Source organism: Microcebus murinus, chromosome 23 (genome assembly GCF_040939455.1).
Source record: "Microcebus murinus isolate Inina chromosome 23, M.murinus_Inina_mat1.0, whole genome shotgun sequence".
NCBI lineage: Eukaryota > Metazoa > Chordata > Mammalia > Primates > Cheirogaleidae > Microcebus > Microcebus murinus.
In genome coordinates this window covers 34,964,692-34,983,450 of record NC_134126.1, presented here as the reverse complement: position 1 = coordinate 34,983,450, position 18,759 = coordinate 34,964,692, and the positions used below count along the sequence as shown (strand labels likewise).

The window sequence follows — 18,759 nt, the reverse complement described above, 5'->3', positions numbered from 1 at the left end:
TGAGTTTTCTACATATAAAATCTAAATGGAATTGCTTTACCTTCCATCCATGTTATGAAGAATATAAAAGCAATAAACTTAAGAGTTTACATCCATATTTAGCTTTTATATATTGCATATATTACATGCCCATATCATCGATCATTTTTCATCTGTGCTAGCTCCATAATTTGTTCATATTAAAATAATTTTATATAGTATGCCACACAATAATTACTTGTTCATCTGTCTTTCTTCCCTTTCTGAGATAAGCAGAGGTTAGAGATATCTTATTTTCAGTGACATTAGCATAGACTGCAACTCATGGGTAGCACTTTGCTGGCTGAGTTCAACTAAATTTCATTGATAATGAAAATGAACATAGTAAATAGCAACTTTCTTGGGTGTTTTGCAAGGTTTATTAGTTAGACACTAGAGATTTTTTTCCCTCTGGAATTTACAGTCCTAATGAATAATACCAAATTGTATTGAATAAACATAACAAACACTAACACAAGCTGTTCCTCTTTTTATACTTCCTCTTATTTCATGACATCAATATTCTTCCATCTATTCGGAAGTCTTAATGACACCTGCAAATTTTTTTCCTTGGATTTTTTTCTTTTGCCCTTTTCACTATCACTTCCCTACCTCTTTTAGCCCATTGAAGTATCTTAATGAATCTCCCCACTCTTTCTCTTCCAAACCATTCCACATAATTCTGAAATAATAATTCCATTAAAGCCATAACTTTGATCACACCACTTCCATATTCAAAACCTTTCAAAAATGTACCACGGTCTACAGAAAAAGAAATCAAAGTCTTTCACTTGGCAAAATAATTTCTCCTACAATCTTCCCCTCAAACTCCAACAAGATGCAGTAGTGATCCTCACATGTATTATTCTGTTTTCAATTTTGTCTTACTGTATTTTTTCTAGAACATGCTCTGTGGGGGACCCACCCACTGTGCCTTTGTGCTGGCCTTTATTACTTTATTTCTAATATATGAGTTCTAATATATAAAATTTACTTTCTAGAATTCTTTCTTAGAAGCTTTTTTCTAATACACCCATAGTACTAGCCCTTGTACTACATTCTAGTTATATAATTGTTATTTTTTATGTCTTACTTCTCCAACACAACATGTGATCAACAATCTTATAAGTGCGGGATAACGTCCTTCAAGTACCTCCCATAGAGGATCCCACCTCATATGGTAGCAGGATTAAGTTAAATCTCAACACAATGGGAATTCACAAAGAAACTTCTCTCTCACTCCATTATAAAAGGTGATATTACTTGAAAAACGATGCATCAAGTCAGAGCAACTTCATAACGAACATTTTATTAGTCTTCTCTTAGGCATATATTTAATTACATATTTCTGTACGTGACTAGAGTTTCTCTCTCTCCTACTTTCCATGTGGGTAGTAAAGCTGAAAGTGTAAAGAGATGGATCACAAACTTCTTTCTGGTACTGAAAAGAGTGAAGTAAATCAAAAGTGGTCACTCCATGTGACAAAAACAAACACAAAAGGATCTGACTTGGTACACAGAATAATAATAGGAATATACATGTTTCAGAATAACATGCCTTCTATTCGAAGACTACAAACATGTTCAGATAACTGTCAGAAATGGATATCATGTATTTTGTATTCTTCGAAAAAAATCACTCTTTATTTGTACTAACACTGTAAAGCTAAACAGACCCTAAACTATATAATAAGCACTGTTCCTCAATAAAGAAAAAAAATTTATAAGATTCAGTACAAAAAAACACACAGGAATTCTACTCTGTTCACCTCAATTCTATAAGTATTACTGCCATTGCCTATGTGAGTATGAGATGGCGTTGATCATTTACAACAACTCCCCATGGCCCGTGGACAATGGCACTGCTGGCTGTCAAGCAGATTGATGGTTTTCACTGAGCAGCTCCCTATGTAAATTTCAGAATTCACTTTAACAGTCATTTGAACTGTCACAGTATGAATTATGGACTGAAGCACATTCCGCTTTGCTATTTCCAAAGGAAAGCTCCTTGTGAATATTAAACTAGATGTGGAAAAGACATTTTTAAATCAAATAACTTAAACTGTAATACCTAGGGTTAGAACAAGCATAAAAAATCTATTTTGTTTCCTTGGGGAGAAAAAACTTGAATTCAAATGATTTCTTATTTTTATTTTAATAATGTACATATGTACATATGTAGTGCCATATATATTCATAGCTTTGACTTATTTTTTTCTTTTGTTACTCTCTCCCTTATATGATAGAATTAAAATTTTTGGAGTCTTTCTATTAATATTAACATAAATCACTTGTGCTAAATAATGTAGCAAGATCCAAAATGAACTGAAGAAAATGTTTTTTTTCCTATAAAGTCATATGTTATACCTGCAAAAATATGAGCATAATTATAAAACAACATAATGTAGATTATATGGAGTAATCTGAATGATTTCAAAAACGTCATTAGTAACTCTAGCTCTGCTTCCAGCTTAGGATCCAGTCATGAAGAAGGTGAAGATGTGATGCAAAACAGCCTCAGATGATGGCATGACACAAACAAAGGGACTGAAGCAGATAGACATCAGAGATGAGGGATGTATTTATTCTGTGAATGACTACAGTGGTTAAATTTCAAAAAGCATTTTAGGAAGAAAAGTCAATTAATGAAAAGCAATGAATGTTGCACTGAGCAGTTTAAATTTCACATAATAGCATTAACAACATACCATAGATTTTAAAACATGAATATGATATGGTAAATCACGTTTAAGAGTATTATGATGAAAATACATAATACTGTATTGAATGAGGTTCAATTCTGGGTTGAATGGGTTGAATGAGGCTTGAGTTGGGTACTGAACATTACAGGAGGTAAAGTACATAAAACAGACTCAGAATAATGAGGTATGCTGTCAAGTGCTGTAGTATTTAAATAGAAAGGGATGAAGCACTACCAAATAGAATAGGTAGAGCTCAATAACTAATTAGGGAAACAAATACAAAAATAGTACAAAACTAAAGCAAACTTTTGAAATGGAATATCTAGGATGATTATTGTGATATTGGTGGTGATGGTCAAATTGAAAAGATCTCTTAGTTTGAGGTTATTTATGTGATATCAATTACTTACAACCAGAAGTTAGCTATAATAATTATGTACTTACCATATATCTCTATCTATATACATATAGATATACAGTCATCCCTTGGTATACACAGGGGATTGATTCCAGGACCAAAACCTGAGGAAGTTCAAGTCCCAGTTATACAATGGCATAGTATTTCATCTAACCTAAGCACATCCTCCCATATATTTCAACTCTAGATTACTTATAATACCTAACACAGTGTAAATGCTATGTAAATAGCTGTTATACTATATTGTTTCTTTATTTATATTATTTTTATTGTTGTATTATTCTTTATTGTTGTAAGGTTTTTTCTTTTTTAATATTTTCCATCTGCTGTTGGTTCCACGGAAGCGAAACTCATAGATATGGGAGGGCCAACTCCATAGGGCTATATAAACTAAATTCAGACTTACTACAAACTTTTAATAGAGCATTAAGTTATATGATATTTACTTTGGACATTTGTGGAGAAAGAAAATGAATTAATTAATTCAATATATGTAAGGAAGTGAAAATAATCACAATTCAGGCTTGAGTCTTAGAATCCTAATGGAGGAGACTCCATAAAAGGAGAGCCATCATTACCTTTATTGACTACATTTACATTTCAGGTTCTCAAAATATAATATAACTCCAATCTTAATTATTAAGTAAACCCATCGATATTTAAAAAGTATTTAAGAAAGACTACACAAAAGACTTACAATCCGCCAGCAACCTCACGTGTTCCTTTTTTTGTCCTACAAGATATATCTGAAACACATTTATGTGTGTGTCCTGTAGATCTACTTTAAGTGAATAATTCTCTCTAGTTATATCAGCAGATGGCAGTGAGAATGTCATAACAGTCTTATGAAATTTGCTATTCTTTTATGGTAAGAGAGTGGGTAAGAATATTGTACACCAACCAAAGATCCACAGGAACAATTTCTTTTAAATTTGAACACAAAGGAAATCTGTATTTCTTCTGAACTAGTAGTTTATTTCTCATCTTATGTGACTGATCATGTCGTCTTCTTTGCTCTAACTTTGTGACCCATTTCCAGTAACTGTATATGAACTCACAGAATTCATATTATGTACCAACTCTACACTTCACTTGATTTTTCCCCTTATTATCTTTTTATTCTGCTTTATTTTCTATTTATTTTATTCTATTGCATCTATTTCTGTTAACCACTGAAAATCTTCTTTAGAATAGATGAAACATACTAACGGGCCTAAGTGTTAAGCTCTAAATCAAGTAATTTCACATTACAACATTTAATTTCATAACATCTCTACAAGAGAGTTTCCTTTATCACCATTACAGTGGTTGAGAAAAAAATGAATTTCACACAGGTACAAATACTTTAGGGAGTATAAGTATATATAGGAAATCCCAAGGTCCTACTGAGAAGCACTGAAAAAAAATCCAACCATATCAAAAGAAAGTAAATATTGTGAATTTAACAAAGTAGCAAAGACATGGATAACCCCGGCCAACACTTTTGAAATGGACTTTTTAAAACAATCTTAGTTAATTATATTATCTTACATAATGCTTTTCTGACTTGTGTATGCTCAGGATTCATTTATTTTTCACCTATTTCTCATATTAACTATTCTGCTAAGCCATTATTTTTATTTTGTTCCTAGATTACTGATTACATTTAGCCTATTTCAAATAAATAAAGAATAAAAACACATAGATAAAACTTCTGCCTTAGTTGTTTTGCTAATTTCCTATTTCAATCTACTTTCTCCAGGCTGTCAAAAGCACAATGCTCTACACAATGTTTTTCTCCCAGAAAATATTACCAACTTCAAAATTTCCATAGCGTTCTTTTTGAGCTAATTATTGTAATATTGGCCTATGAGGATACAAAAACTGTGATTTTTCTGTGTTCAAAAGTCTTTACATTTGTTTGCATTTTGTTCTTTCTACTATTTAAGTAACATTAAATCACATTTGTATATGTTATAAACATCATTGGTAGGCATAATAATTAGATTCTGGTTCTACCTCTTATGGGTTATCTAACTTGCAACAATTTATGTATTTCTGTACCTTGGGTGATTCATTTGTAAAATGGAAAAAATAACAGAATTCTCAGAGTCAGTATAAAGATTAAATAAAATAATACATGTAACATGTTTAGAAAAATGCTTGACACATATTAAACTCTTAGTAAATGTTGACTGTTTTTATATTCACTACTATCATCCATTTTCACTTTATCTTCTACAATTTTATTAGAAATATGTGAAATAGTAAATGAACTCTTTTGAGGGGAGAAATGCAAGAAATAGAAACAAAATACTGAAAGTTTCCACCTATAATTTGTCAATGTAATCACCACATGGTGTGGCAGTGAGTGAAGTCATTACCATCACTCCTTAATAGTACCTGTGTAGCTTGCTGATCACCCTATCTGATTCCTAGGGGATAGAGTAGTACTTCAATTTTTGACAGACCTAAGACAGCAGGCTATCCATTATTAAACCACATATCTGGCCCCTGTCATTAATAACTAGTTGTTTGTAATATGTGGACAATCTACAAGTTTTCTCACAGGGAGTTAAATGAGGTTAAAATGTATTAATCTGCTTTTATCCCTATTCACACAGTGATTTACAAGATGAGCTAAGCATGCCTTTGTAATAACAATTTATCATTATGATTCTGTGTAAGTCCAGTGCAAGAAAGCCAAGAACAAGCAGCAGTCCTCTATTTCTTACACTTAACTATTTTTTTTTTTTTGGCTGTGTATGCAAAGGCCATTTCTTACCCATATTTATATACTGTGAAAATTGGAAGTAATACAACTCTGATTTCAAAGAATGCATACACAGGGAGAAATGATTCTCCCTTTTTAAAGTCGTGGCATAATTGCAATAATGCTGTGAATACTAAAGCACAGTTTGGAAGAGAGGTCCGACTAAAACTCTAAAGAGGAAAGTGGTCAAAGAGTTGGAGATCTGCTGCCAGCCACTGTCCCCTACAGACAAGCCCAGCTTGACAGTTGGATTTCTGTTTCTGTTTTCCTTCACTGCTTCTACTTGTCAGAAAAGATGAAGATAAATATGGTCTATCCAAGACAAAAGACAACATTGTAGTGAGAAATCTCACTGTCCATGGTCTCCCTCTTTGGCTGATCCTTTTTTCCATCACATCCCAAAGCTTTTTCCCCTATTTCTTTCAGGCAACTAAGGCTTTCCAGGCTCTAACCTCTTCACCCCACTCCCCAACCCCAAAGCCATCTCCACTTCCCAGTAGAAAGAGACAAATCTAATACTCCTGGTGCACTAACTTATTTAGTTGACATTAATGATTTATTTTTCCAAGTATGTGCAGTGGTTCTTCCGTACCTTGAAATTACACTACATCTAAGGCTTTCTGTATGAGTCAGTTTGTTCGTCTATACCTAGTTATTAAGGAGTCAAGGTCAGAAATTTCTATTAATAATTCACTCCTCTGTTTTTAGATGACCAGATACTAGTCTATACCTACTTATTAAGATCAGAAATTTCTATTGACAATTCACTCCTCTGTTTTTAGATGACCAGATACAAAGGATCCAAAGCCATTTCAGTGTTCTCTTGCCTTCATGGAGCCTAGGGTGTTTTTTTTGTTTTTTTTTAATTTCAGCATATTATGGGGAGCCTAGGGTTTTATTCATCTGCTGCAAACATGTATATGATCATTCTTCTGCATGAGAGGTAGGCATCAACTATCCCAGTAGCTCAGGGTCCTCTAGACACTGCACATACTTGGAAAAATAAATCATTAATGTAAACTAAATGAGTCAGTGCACCAGTGGTAATAGATTTATTTCTCTCTTTGGACTGGGAGGTAGAGATGGCTTTGGAATTGGGAGGTGAACAGATTAGAGTTTGGAAAGCTCTAGTTGCCAAATAGGGGAAAACATGCTTCCGGATGTGGAACAAATTATGAGGCCAAACAAATATATGAACAAAGCTTTAAGTTGGAGAGATAGTCAGGAGGTGATTGGATACAGGGAATGCAAGGAACCCTCCACTCCTAAAGAACTGGAGTTTTTGTTCATTGATACATGAGTATTTAACCAAGAAAACTACAGTGACAGAATACATGATTTTAGAAAAGTTGTCGATATTATCATTTTTTTTTACTGTCATCCCACCTTCTATATAACTCCACCTAACTAACTTTGACTATGTACTGAGGATGAAATTGTGTCAGTGCCCCAGGCCCACTCTGCTCTTCTCTAAGTGATTTTCGCCATAGGGATGAATGACTTCAGTAATGTAAGCCCTACTTCAGTCTCTTGAACTCCAGACCCATATCTCCAAATGCCTCCTAAATTTCCTCAGTTCCCTAAAAATGCCTAGCTCTCTTCTTCTACTGGCCCTTTAGCCAAGCTCCTCCTTAGCCTGAAACATTCTTTTCCCATTTCACCTACCAAGATCATCTCATCCTTAGATCTCAATCTCAGCATAGATTTCTTTGAAAACCTTACCCAAACCACCTTCTTTTCGTATGCCAGACTACTTCAGGTTCTCCAATCAAGCCCTCTCATAGCATTTTGCAATTTTTGTTTGTAAGCTAGAACAACTGTAATTAAGTTCATTTCTGCAATTATTTTCAAATATAATGTCTATTTCTCCTACTATAAATTTCATCAGGATCTGAACTAGGTCTGTTCTGCTCATAATGGAAATGCTACAAGGACATCATCATAACATCAACAATACTGTCAATATTCTGGGGGGGGAATCATCTCTATATCTGTGATTGCCTCTAGACAAAGCACTGGTTCATATTTCAATCTATATTCTTCCCTAGACCTAACTTAATAAGGCCCTGAGATGTAGCAAGTATTTAAATATTAGCTGAATGAGTAAATGGGCCATTAAAGACATTTTATACAAAACATTTGAATTAGATTTTTGGTTTTACTCAAGATTCCTAAGAAATAAACGTGCACCAAGCAATGTTCTCATTTAGCAACTCTCAAACTTACTTTATGACCTCAAAGAACTAACGTTATCCATTAACTAAATTCTCTGAGCTTCTATGTCTAACTCTATTCTTTCATGTGCTACTCAGAAAAGAATATCAGAATGGAAATGAGAGGTACGTATATAAGGATGGCACTAAGATAATAAATACATATGCATATCATTATATCTATTATATATGCTTTACATGTGTTACAAATATAATACAGATCTATTACATACACATTACATATATTACATTTACATTACGCCTCTGTGTATGTGTGTATGTAACCTACCAAAAGGTGGTATAATATAAATTTAGGTGACCTACTAACCCAAGGTTGGTTTGCAGACAATTTGTGGTATGGAATACACAATTCCTGTGTCCTAACTGGCCCATCAGTATTCTCTCTTCAACAATACCTTTTCACCCACCTATCACAGGTCTTGCTAATTTTTACATGCCAGCTGTGAACTAAAATAAAATTTTAAGGCTCACCCCCTACCAGCTGACTAAATGGACCCCCTAATGACCAAAGGAATACCCTAAAACTAAATGGCCTGCCAGGAGGAAGGAGGTCCCACAGGCCTTATCATGCCCCCCTCCCTTCTTGGGGACATCCTTTGTAATCCCTTAACAGGCCTAAGGGTATGCAAGACAAACCTGTAGGTTCTCAATTTACACAAGAATCTATATCCCCTTGGCTTATCTCTGATAACAGCTCCTTATTTTAAAACATTCCAAGCCTTTAGACAGAGCTTCCTGCCTTTAACCAATTATAAGCCAAAGAATCTTTAAACCCATCTATAACCTGCAAGTCCCCTCTTGGAGATGGCCCACCTTTTTGGGCCAAGCCAATGTATGCCTCCCACGTATTGATTTATGACTTTACCTGTAATGCCTGTCTCCCTAAAATGTATAAAAGCAAACTGTAACCTTACCACATAGAGTCCACTTGCTCAGGCTTCTTGGGAGTGCCTCCAGGTCACAGTCCTCAAATTTGGCTCAGAATAAATCTCTTTAAAATTAGTTTACAGAGTTTAGCGTTTTTCCGTCCACACAGTCAACAATGTACTTCTAAGATTTAGTTTAATATTCTGAAAGTGATGAGCAAGGTAGAGAGCAACATTCCACAACTGGAACACAATTCTCCCATCATTTTAAGAGTGTGACTGTCTAGATTCAGAACACAGCCATCTTGATTCAGATTTCCCCAGAAGCTGATTATGAGTAGGACTGAAGCATAAGTAGCTTATTTGGGAATGATCCTAGAAAATACCAGTAGAGGAGGGGAGGGTCAGAAGCCAGTAAAGCTTGCAGTAGTAAGACAGTTATCACCGTGGGCAAACAGAGCTCAGTCAACTAGAACACAATACTGAACATGCTTCAGAATTATCCCAGCCAGGAAGCAGAGGGAGCTAAACTATTTATTTGACAACCACCTATTTACCCACTGGCACTCTGGTTTGTTCCCCAAGCAGGTTTAGTGTGCTCCTGAGGTTGGTAGGCGGTTGGGGAAAACCTCAGGCAGTTCTTCATAGCAAGTAGCCTAGAGAATATGGGCTGAGCCCTAATTATATGGAAATGGTGGAAATGATCTACCAATGAGCACTAAATGTATCTGTTGGTGGGAATGATCTATCTATTCCTATATGAAACAGTGCTTCCTCCTCAACTCTAAAGGAATTGAGTCCAAGAAGAAAACTGAGTAGAATCAGATTACTACTAAGGTGTAATTGCAAAGAGGAATTTGTGACATATTAAAGACAAAAGAGATGACTTTACTTACCTCATATTAGTTCAGGAATTTGAAAAGAAAAAAAAAAAGCATTACGAAGTGCAAATCAGAAGTGAGGAAGGGAAATAACTCTCAATGAACACCTAAACTATGCTAGGAGCTGTAAAACTATTCTTCTAAACTCAAATGAATTAAGTGCAAAGAACTTAAGAGTTTCTTCTTTAAATCACAAAGAACTGAGCTCAAAAGTGATCTTTACACTGATAAGATATATTACCTGAGAAAAGTATTCAATTTCCCAGAATCTCAGTTTCCTAGTCCCTAAAATAATTACCTACTATTCAGGATTTGTATGAGGATTGAAGATAACATATAGCACTTGGCAGTGCTTGGTGCCAACTAAATGTTAGTCCTGTACCACCTCATCCTCCTCCTTGTCACAATTTTATAAGGTAGATAATATTATTCCCATTGAAAACATAAAATTACTGAATCTCATAATGGCTGAATGATTTTCCCAAGGTCACTCAGCTAGTGAGGAAATAAGCAAAGGATTGAAATCTGGGTCTCTCTGATCCCAAGGATCTTGCCTTCAAAGATTAATAACAAATGGAACCAAAATCAAATATTAATTTTTCATAAAGCCACAAAATTAGACAAACATTTTTAAATGGTTGAATGATTTTTAAATATTTAATACCTTATTTTCAGTTTTTAAGTTTTAAAATTAGGCTAGCATAAACTTGTAATATAATAGAAATTTTAAATGATTGTATAAAACTTTAAATATAGCAGTGATTCCTTAGTATTCAACTAGCCATAATTCTTAATTAATAAAATATTTCTGCAGCATCCTTAGAAAAATAAGATCAATGGCCTGAACAATTATCATCTTGGATATGATAGTTAAAAAAAAAATCAAAACAACACTATTACCACGATATCCAAAGTATGTCCTCTATTTAGTCAACCCATCTCATACTTTTTAAGATGAATTATTTTATTCTATATGATGATCCTGAGGTCCTGAAATAACTATAAAATTCAATCACTATGAACACTATGCCATACTTGATAAGTCATTTAACTAGGCTAATACAATTTATCTGAATGTCAATGTAAATATGCTTACCTATTCTTTTCTTTATCTTCAATTAACCAGAACACCTTACTTTTATAAGAATACTGATTAATTGGTATTAGTTCTTTAAATTTTTAACCAATATATGTGGTTTTACTTTAAAAAAGAGATTGAATTAAAATATTACCCCCTACAAAATATCCATATCCCTCTAAAATATTAATATGAGACCAAAGAAATCCACAATTGATGCCCAAGATAAAAACCCTCAGTGTGTAAGGGAAGGAGTTGGCATTGCGAGCTGAGAAGGCAAAGAAAAGAAACAGGGTGTATTGCCCAGTAGTAAATGGGCATGGGATTTTGGAATGGACCAATAATGGATCTTTTATATAATTAAAATAGAACATCAATACCAAACTGAACTTCAAGGAAGCATGTCATTGAGTTGAAAACCCCGTTAGCATACATTATATTATTCAAAAAAAGGATATGTGGCATGTAATACATGAAATCACTATTCCAGAAAATACCAAATTCACTAAAACACAAAATGTGCTTTTTAAAATAATGAAACAGAAATAAAGGAAATTTCAGAAGTTTATGCAAAACAGTGATGGTATAGATAACACACACGAGCAATATTTTACTAATAATAGTCTAGTCTTGAAACTTAGTTTTTAATTTTCAGACATATACTGTTTAAATTAAAAATACACTAATGATGGAAAGGTTATCCCATGCTATACAGACACCATATTTAACACCATTCGCAGTTACCTGCTCAAAGTGAGTATTTTCTATCGCAATAGTTGTCATCTTCACTAACTACCTGTTACATATTTAAACCATTGTCTATCTAAGATTCCAAATGTTTAAACAGCCTAAAATTCCTAGTGGCAAGTAGACACCTAATCAAGACAACATAGACAAGGAGCAGGTAAACAGACGCAGGAGATTTTAAGTTTCTAACGTGCTTTTTCAATAAACTTGGATACATTTTCGAGTTTGATTAACCACACCTAAGAAAAAAAAAGGGGAAATTATTTGGCACTGATACAGCATGCCGTCTGGATGTATTGTACCTCTGATACCAGCCTTATACACATACTAGGAAAGCACTGATAGACAAAAGATAAGCACCAAATAAATGCGATAAATACATTGCAAGAATACAAAAGTGTAAAGGAAAAAAAGAGTTCCTCGTCGGTAGCAACTGTTCTATAGAGTCAAAATGGAGAGACATCAGAGTGCCTTTTACTCCCTCCCCCAGTTTCGTAGGCTCCCTTCTCCTCTTCTCCCTCCTTCCCCCCTGCAGCCCTCCGCCCGTCTCCGTCTCTTCCCCGCAGCATTCACCGAGCAGCCCTGCGACGCGCCACTCACCTGTCGTCGTTTTGCCATCCTTGGTCCCCGAGCAGCAAATCTCGAAACCTGTACCTGGGAGGCAGAGGGGGCACTTCGCTCTCCAAATCAACCATCCTCCCTCAAAGAGTGGGAAACATCAAGCAACGCATGGAGGAGAGGAGAGAGGAAAAAAGAAAATACTGCGGAGTAGAGGGAGAGAACTAGTGAACCGCCGCGGCCGGGAGGGGCGGGAGCCGGCCGGGGCCGGGCCGGGGCCGGGGCGGCGGGAGGGGTCTGCGGGAGGGGTCGGCGGAGCCGGAAGCTGAGGCGCGAAGGGGGCCGGCTCCGCACGGAGGGTGCGATGGGGATGATGCAAACCGAGCCCAGGAGCAAAAGTCTGGCTCCGACTAGAATCTACGCTGCCAAGGAACCGCCCCCAGGCTCGGCACCGCCTCTGGTACCCAGGACGGGGGTGGGGGGCGGGGAGGCGGGAATACAAAGTTACTTCGCCGAAAAAAACTCGCGGTGCCTAGAAAGAGGGGAGAGGGTGGGGGCGAGCACCGCGTGACGGGGAAGCACTTTCCAGAAAGACCCTCCCGTCAGGGCCGCCTCGCGGCCACGGTTACCTCAGGCGCTGCCCAGGGCCGGCGTGAGTGGGGGGCGGTGGGATTCGGCCCGAAAGAGGGGAGAGGGGTGGGAGCGAGCACCGCCGCGTGAGGGGGAAGCACTTTCCAGAAAGGCAGGCGAAAGACCCTCCCCTCAGGGCTGCCTCGCAGCTGCGGTTACCTCAGGCGCTGTCCAGCACCGGCATGAGTCGGGGGCGGTGGGTTTCTGCCCGACGCTGCGGACGCTGCTCTCCCGGCAATCGCCCTCCGGAGCCGTAAAGGAGGTCCAGCCAATGAGACTCCCCCTCATTAGCATAACGCAGTGACGGCATGGGGGTGCCTTGGGGACGACCAATGGGGGCGAGCTAATTAGCGGGTTCCGGGCTCCAGACCCTTATCTGGAAGGAGGGGGCTGCAGAGTGCTTGGAGCGTTCCGGGGTGCCGCCCCCTCCTCGGCGGGGGACGCCTTCAGTTTGGGTGGGCGGGGTGAAAAGATGCGCGTTTCTGGAGAGGGAATCCCCTGCGCTCAGCCCTAGGAAAGCCCCATTTTTTCTCACATTCTCGAGGAAGGGAGGTGTTTCCCTGAACTCAGGAGAAAATGCGGGGCCGCCTTGGGCCGCTGAGGAGAAACGTCTAGATGGTTTCTGGGAAAGCACACGAGAATGCGTTGCGGGCTCCACAGAAGTAAGTTGCCGTCCCTGTTGTCGCTGCCACTGGCGGCGTCGTGGGCTTCCAGGTGGCCTGGCCGCAGCCTTCGTTCGCCGCTAGCGGCTCACCGCACGAGCCGCCGCCTGCGTGGACCCAGCCAGGCTGTGGCCCGCGTGCGCGCGGCGCCCTTCCCGTCAGAGCCGGCTCGCGGGGCGAGCGGACGGCACCCGCCGCCTCAGACGGGAGGACTGTGTCACCGCCCCTGCCTCGCTAGGTGTCTCACAGTTTTCGTAAAGGAGCAAACTTATTTAAAAAAAAAAAAAATGATACGATGTGAGAGACAATAACCAAAGAACATATAATGAGATTTGGAATCGCCTGTGAGATAAACACACATTTCTCTGGGGGCTCAGGGAAGACGTCGAAAATTAACTGAGCCTTCTATATTCGCCTGCAACCTGCTTATGGGAAGGGAAGAAATAGGAAGCAAAGCAGAGAGAATAGTACAAGTAGAGACAAAGTGATTTTTTTAAATGCGTGGCTACGCAGAAAATAGTGATTAATTTGGCATGATTAACTTTCAGTAGAGGTCGTGTAGCAGACGGTTTATAAGGAAAGTTAGAAATTCAGGAAGAGATCCGCAAAAAGTGTAATATCAAGTAAAACAGGATGAGTATCTAAATCTTGTGAACTAAAATAAAATTTTAAGACTCACTCCCCCCCTTACCCCCCACTGGCTGACTAAATGCACGCCCTCGTGGCCAAAGGAATACCCTAAACCTAAATTGCCTGCCAGGAGCAAGAAGGTCCAACATGCCTTATCATGCCCTCCCTTCTTGGGGACATCCTTTGTAACCCATTAACAGGCCTAAGGGTGTGCAAGACACACCTGTAGGTCCTCAATTTACACAGCATATCTATATCCCCGTGGCTTATATTACATGCCAAAGAATCTTTAAACCCACCTATGACCTGTAAGACCCCACTTTGAGAAGGCCCAGCTCTCTGGGCCATGCCAATGTATGCCCCCCACCTATTGATTTATGACTTACCTGTAACCCTTGTCTCCCTGAAATGTGTAAAACCAAACTGTAACCCTGCCACATCGAGTCCATTTGTTCAAGGCTTCTTGGGTGTGGCTCCGGGTCGTGGTCCTCAAATTTGGCTCAGAATAAGTCTCTTTAAAATTAATTTACAGAGTTTGGCTTTTTTCCATTGACAATCTGAAGAAAATAGCTTCAGTAGAATAAGCATCCCCTTTGTTTCTATCTTCAAAGTCCTACCCATTCTTTCCAACCCAACTCAAATGACATGCCCTCCATTAGGTATCCTGATTCTTCCAGCTGTTTACCATGCCTTCTTTCTTTGAAACCCTTCCGTATGAACCCTTCATACCTCTGGTGAGTATCTTGCTTGTACTGCTTATTATATTCTGACTTGCTGTATGATTACCGGAGCATTTTTCTTATGTCTCCCCTCTCCCTGTGGCTTGTCTTTCTACCACAGTACCTTCTAAATAGCCAGATCTCAACATATATGTGTTGAGATGCCTTAAATTTATTAAACATAGGAAATTAACATTTTTCCACATTTTCTTTTGCTCCAGAGTTATGTGTTTGTTTGTGAACTCATTATTTAGCATGAACTCTTGTAATCACCTTGCTAAATGAGGAAGTTGTGTTACTACATTATTAGTTTGTGCAGATAGAAAGAGAGAAAAGGGGCGGAGGGAGAAAGGGAGAGAGAAGGAATATCCAGTTTATATTTTAGACCTTATCATCTTCTATTTAAATGGTTCTAAGTTGTTCCATGTTAATATTTATACCATTATAGTCTGCCTTTATATATTTGGATGGCTAAAAAATCTGAAATATTTACACATCATTAACAGACTGAAAGACCAGCCACTAAAAAAAGAATAAAATAGCTATTGATTATTAGAATCCTGGAATGCTGGCAGTTAATAGGGTAAAGTAACAACATTTTGCTTAAAAGAAAGTTGTGCACCTTTATTTACATCTTTGTGACAATCTTAGTCATTTGGCTTCCAAGTGCTGAGACAACAGTTCAGAGAGCTAGGAGTAGATTAAAAGGAAAATAAATAAATAAATAAGTAAAAAAACCTGCTCAACTTAGTTCCTAATTATGCTAAGCCAAAGGAGTTAGAAAGCACTGCATTGATGATACATTGATTTTCTGTGTGCCTTAATATTGTTGACAAAATGGAAAATCTTAAAATTCTAAATTTAAGGAAATTAGAAGAATAATGCAATATAAGAAATGTTTTTCTGACACTTTTAAAATGTAGCAATATTTGGGCATTGACAGTTAACATTTGTAATTGGAAGATGCTTTTGCTCTCCTTTATATATTTTTTTTCAGTTTTCTGTAGGCAGACTTTTTTTGTCATTAACTTGGACTTCTAGTTCTCCCACCTGTCTTTCTACACTTTTTTTCTTGTCATGTCATGTCACTCCCTGCTGTTAAAATGTATTTTCTTCTTTCATGCTTTTTATCCTGGTTTCCTTTTTTTCATTGAGCTCTTTTAATCTCCTATCTCATAGAGTCTTTTTCTCCCGATATATGTGAAAGCTTTTATTCTACTATAACATGAGATTCAATTTTTGGAAACAATTTTAAACTTGGTTCTAAACCTTACAATTTTGTACCTTACTCACTGGTATTCTTAAATCCCCTAATCAACATCTTGTATTGATTAGAGAAAGAGAGATTGCCCCGTAATAACAAAAAAGTACTTTCCAAATTCTCCTGCATGATTATGCTTATGAGGTAGAGAGTAAGTGTTAAAATGAGGATTAAGGAGAATGATTCCTTAGTTTTAGAAATTTTATTATTTTTTTATTATCTAGAAAACACATTTGAGAATATCTTCTAATTTCTGAATTTTTAATAGAAAAAATTCCTTTTTTAAAAATTTCTGATTTCCAGTACATTGATTGATTATACTAGTGTTTTAACATAAAAAGAAAAGATTCATTCCCATGGATGAATAATAATTTTATTAACCATTAACAAGTTGCTGATACTTATAAATAATGAACAGAGTTGCAATCATAGAATAGGATAGGGATTTTTTTACCCAAAACTCAAAAGTATGTGTACATCACATGTATCATTTTTATGACAAAATTCCTCAAATTGTCAATGATTATGTTTATGCAGCCCTGTAACAACTATATAAAAATGATACTTAAAAAGAAAAAGCTTTCTATATGTTAGAAAGCATCACTTCATAGATGCTTCATCTTTGTAGGCAAATGATATGGTAATACACATCCATTCAGGTAGCAACTCATGTAAAGGTGGATGTGTTTTCTATTGTTTTTTTCAATAGCAGTTTATTAAGTGGTTACTATGAATTGGATTTCCCATAGTCTAATGTGTGAGAGAGACGAAGTGCAGGAGGACTGACAATCCAGAAGTTACATTGGAATGTGGTAGGTCTCAATAGTGATTAGTACTGGCTGCCTTTTTGCTAAGAAGCATGTAGAAACACATAATTCCAGTTTTGCAAAATCAGTGAAGGCTTTATGGAAAGGCTACTATCTATATTGAAGAAGAAAAAAATGAATGGGCGAATAAGGTGGAGGCAGAAGCAAATAAAGTATACAGGTACAAATAATAGCTAAAGCATGGAGGATTTTAGCTAATGGAAAAGTATCATGGACTTTGAGCTGGGGTGTGTGTTTAGGTGGATAGGGGGCACAGAGAGAGGGAAAAAATGGCAAGAAAATTGGTACTTTTATTTATTGAGGACCATATCTGAGGAGCCTTGTATACCATAACAACACATTTGAGTTTTATCTTAAAGACAATGATGAATCTCTTGAGGATTTTAAGCAGGTAAGTGACAAAGCCTAATTTATGCTTTAGAAAGCTCACAGTGTAGATAATTGATTGGTAGGGAAGACAAGAGTGGAAGAAGGGAGACCATTTATGAGCTATACAGTATTTTAGGGGAGATATGCCAATAGTCTGAAATGAGGCAGTGGTTACAATGCAGATGGAAAGCAGAGGACAGACTTATAGGAAATTAAGAAGATAGGACTTAATAACTGAGAGATTGTGAAAGTTAATAGAGAGGGAAGAATCAATGATACTTTCCAGGCTGGGATGAGTAAGTAGGTGGAAAGTATTACTGTTGGATGAGGTGGGAATACAGAGGTCAGTTTGAATGGAAAAATGATTTTGCTTTGAGCCATCTGCAAAAGGTCAAATGAAGAATTATAGAAGGTTTGAATATATAGGTCTGAATATCAGAAGCAAATACTTGTCCAAAGGTATAAAACTGGAAATCATCAATATATAGGTGGCAGTTGAAACTGAAGGATAAACGCATCTGACTCTTACACTGTGAGAGAACAAGAGAGCAGAGACTGAGCCAGTGAAAACGACATGGGGAGAAAGATGAATCAGAGAGGCGGGAACAAAGCCAAGCGGGAATTCGAGAATTCAACTTCTGCCAGAGCAGGTAGACATGGGTTTCTCTATTTTCTTGATTAGTTTTATTCTTGACCCTTGATTCAAGCTTAAATAGATTCTATCTACAGAAAGAAAAACGTAACAAAACCTGTCCTATATTCTAAGCATGTCTAGTTATGTGAACTGAATCATTTTTATTTCAACAGCACTGAAAAGAGGAAGCAGTAAAGAGAAAATGAAAAAGCAGAGTATCACATTCAATTCACAAATTTCACCTGAAAGCATAGATAGGTAAGTGATAGAAAGGGAAGTCATTTGAAGATTTATGAAGATATTCCAATAACTAACATAATTTACCCAACATTTCCAGTAGTTTTTGTCAGTCATTCTAAAAACAAAACTTGTGGTCAAGGTGAAATATGTATGCAAACCTAGTGATGGAAACCTGTCAGTAGATAGTTATTGCTTTACTATATTAATAGTAATGTACTCTTTCATCTTCCTGTTATTTCTTTCGCTCTTCTCAAAACCCTCTCTAAACATTTTATTCAACATTATTCTTAATGATAACACATATTACCTTCATTTATCTGCTTCTAAATCTTCTTCATAGTGACCGAATTTTGGGGAAAGAACATAGACCCAAATGGGAATTATTTAGTGCCAAATGTCTTTAATAACTTAAAAGTATGTTTTCCTACAACAATCCAGAAATCATACCCACATTATTCTTCTATCTACAAAACATGTACATTCTTTGGGAGGGAAAAAAATCTCTATCCTGGTTTGGAAAACTCTGGTTTTTA

General features: G+C 37.0%; 1 protein-coding gene and 1 long non-coding RNA gene across 6 annotated transcripts in view; one reads left to right on the top strand and one right to left on the bottom strand.

The window, feature by feature from the left end:
- KCNT2 (potassium sodium-activated channel subfamily T member 2) overlaps positions 1-13,128 on the bottom strand; it is a 323,447-nt gene extending 310,319 nt beyond the window's left edge. For 4 of the 5 annotated variants that reach the window (XM_075996993.1, XM_012743486.3, XM_012743496.3 and 1 more), the window contains exons 1-2: positions 13,044-13,128; positions 12,297-12,457 (exon numbers count right to left, since the gene is read on the bottom strand). In XM_075996993.1, coding sequence (XP_075853108.1) covers positions 12,297-12,391 — 95 coding nt within the window. In that variant the 5' untranslated portion in view covers positions 12,392-12,457; positions 13,044-13,128. The remainder of the gene's footprint in view (positions 1-12,296; positions 12,458-13,043) is intronic. The other variant, XM_075996994.1, reaches the window with a different exon arrangement.
- Positions 13,129-13,155: 27 nt separating this feature from the next.
- On the top strand, positions 13,156-18,248 carry LOC105859620 (uncharacterized). The gene is made up of 3 exons (XR_001148633.2): positions 13,156-13,546; positions 17,841-18,002; positions 18,160-18,248. It is a non-coding gene; the product is annotated as an uncharacterized LOC105859620 (long non-coding RNA).
- Positions 18,249-18,759: the final 511 nt, after the last annotated feature.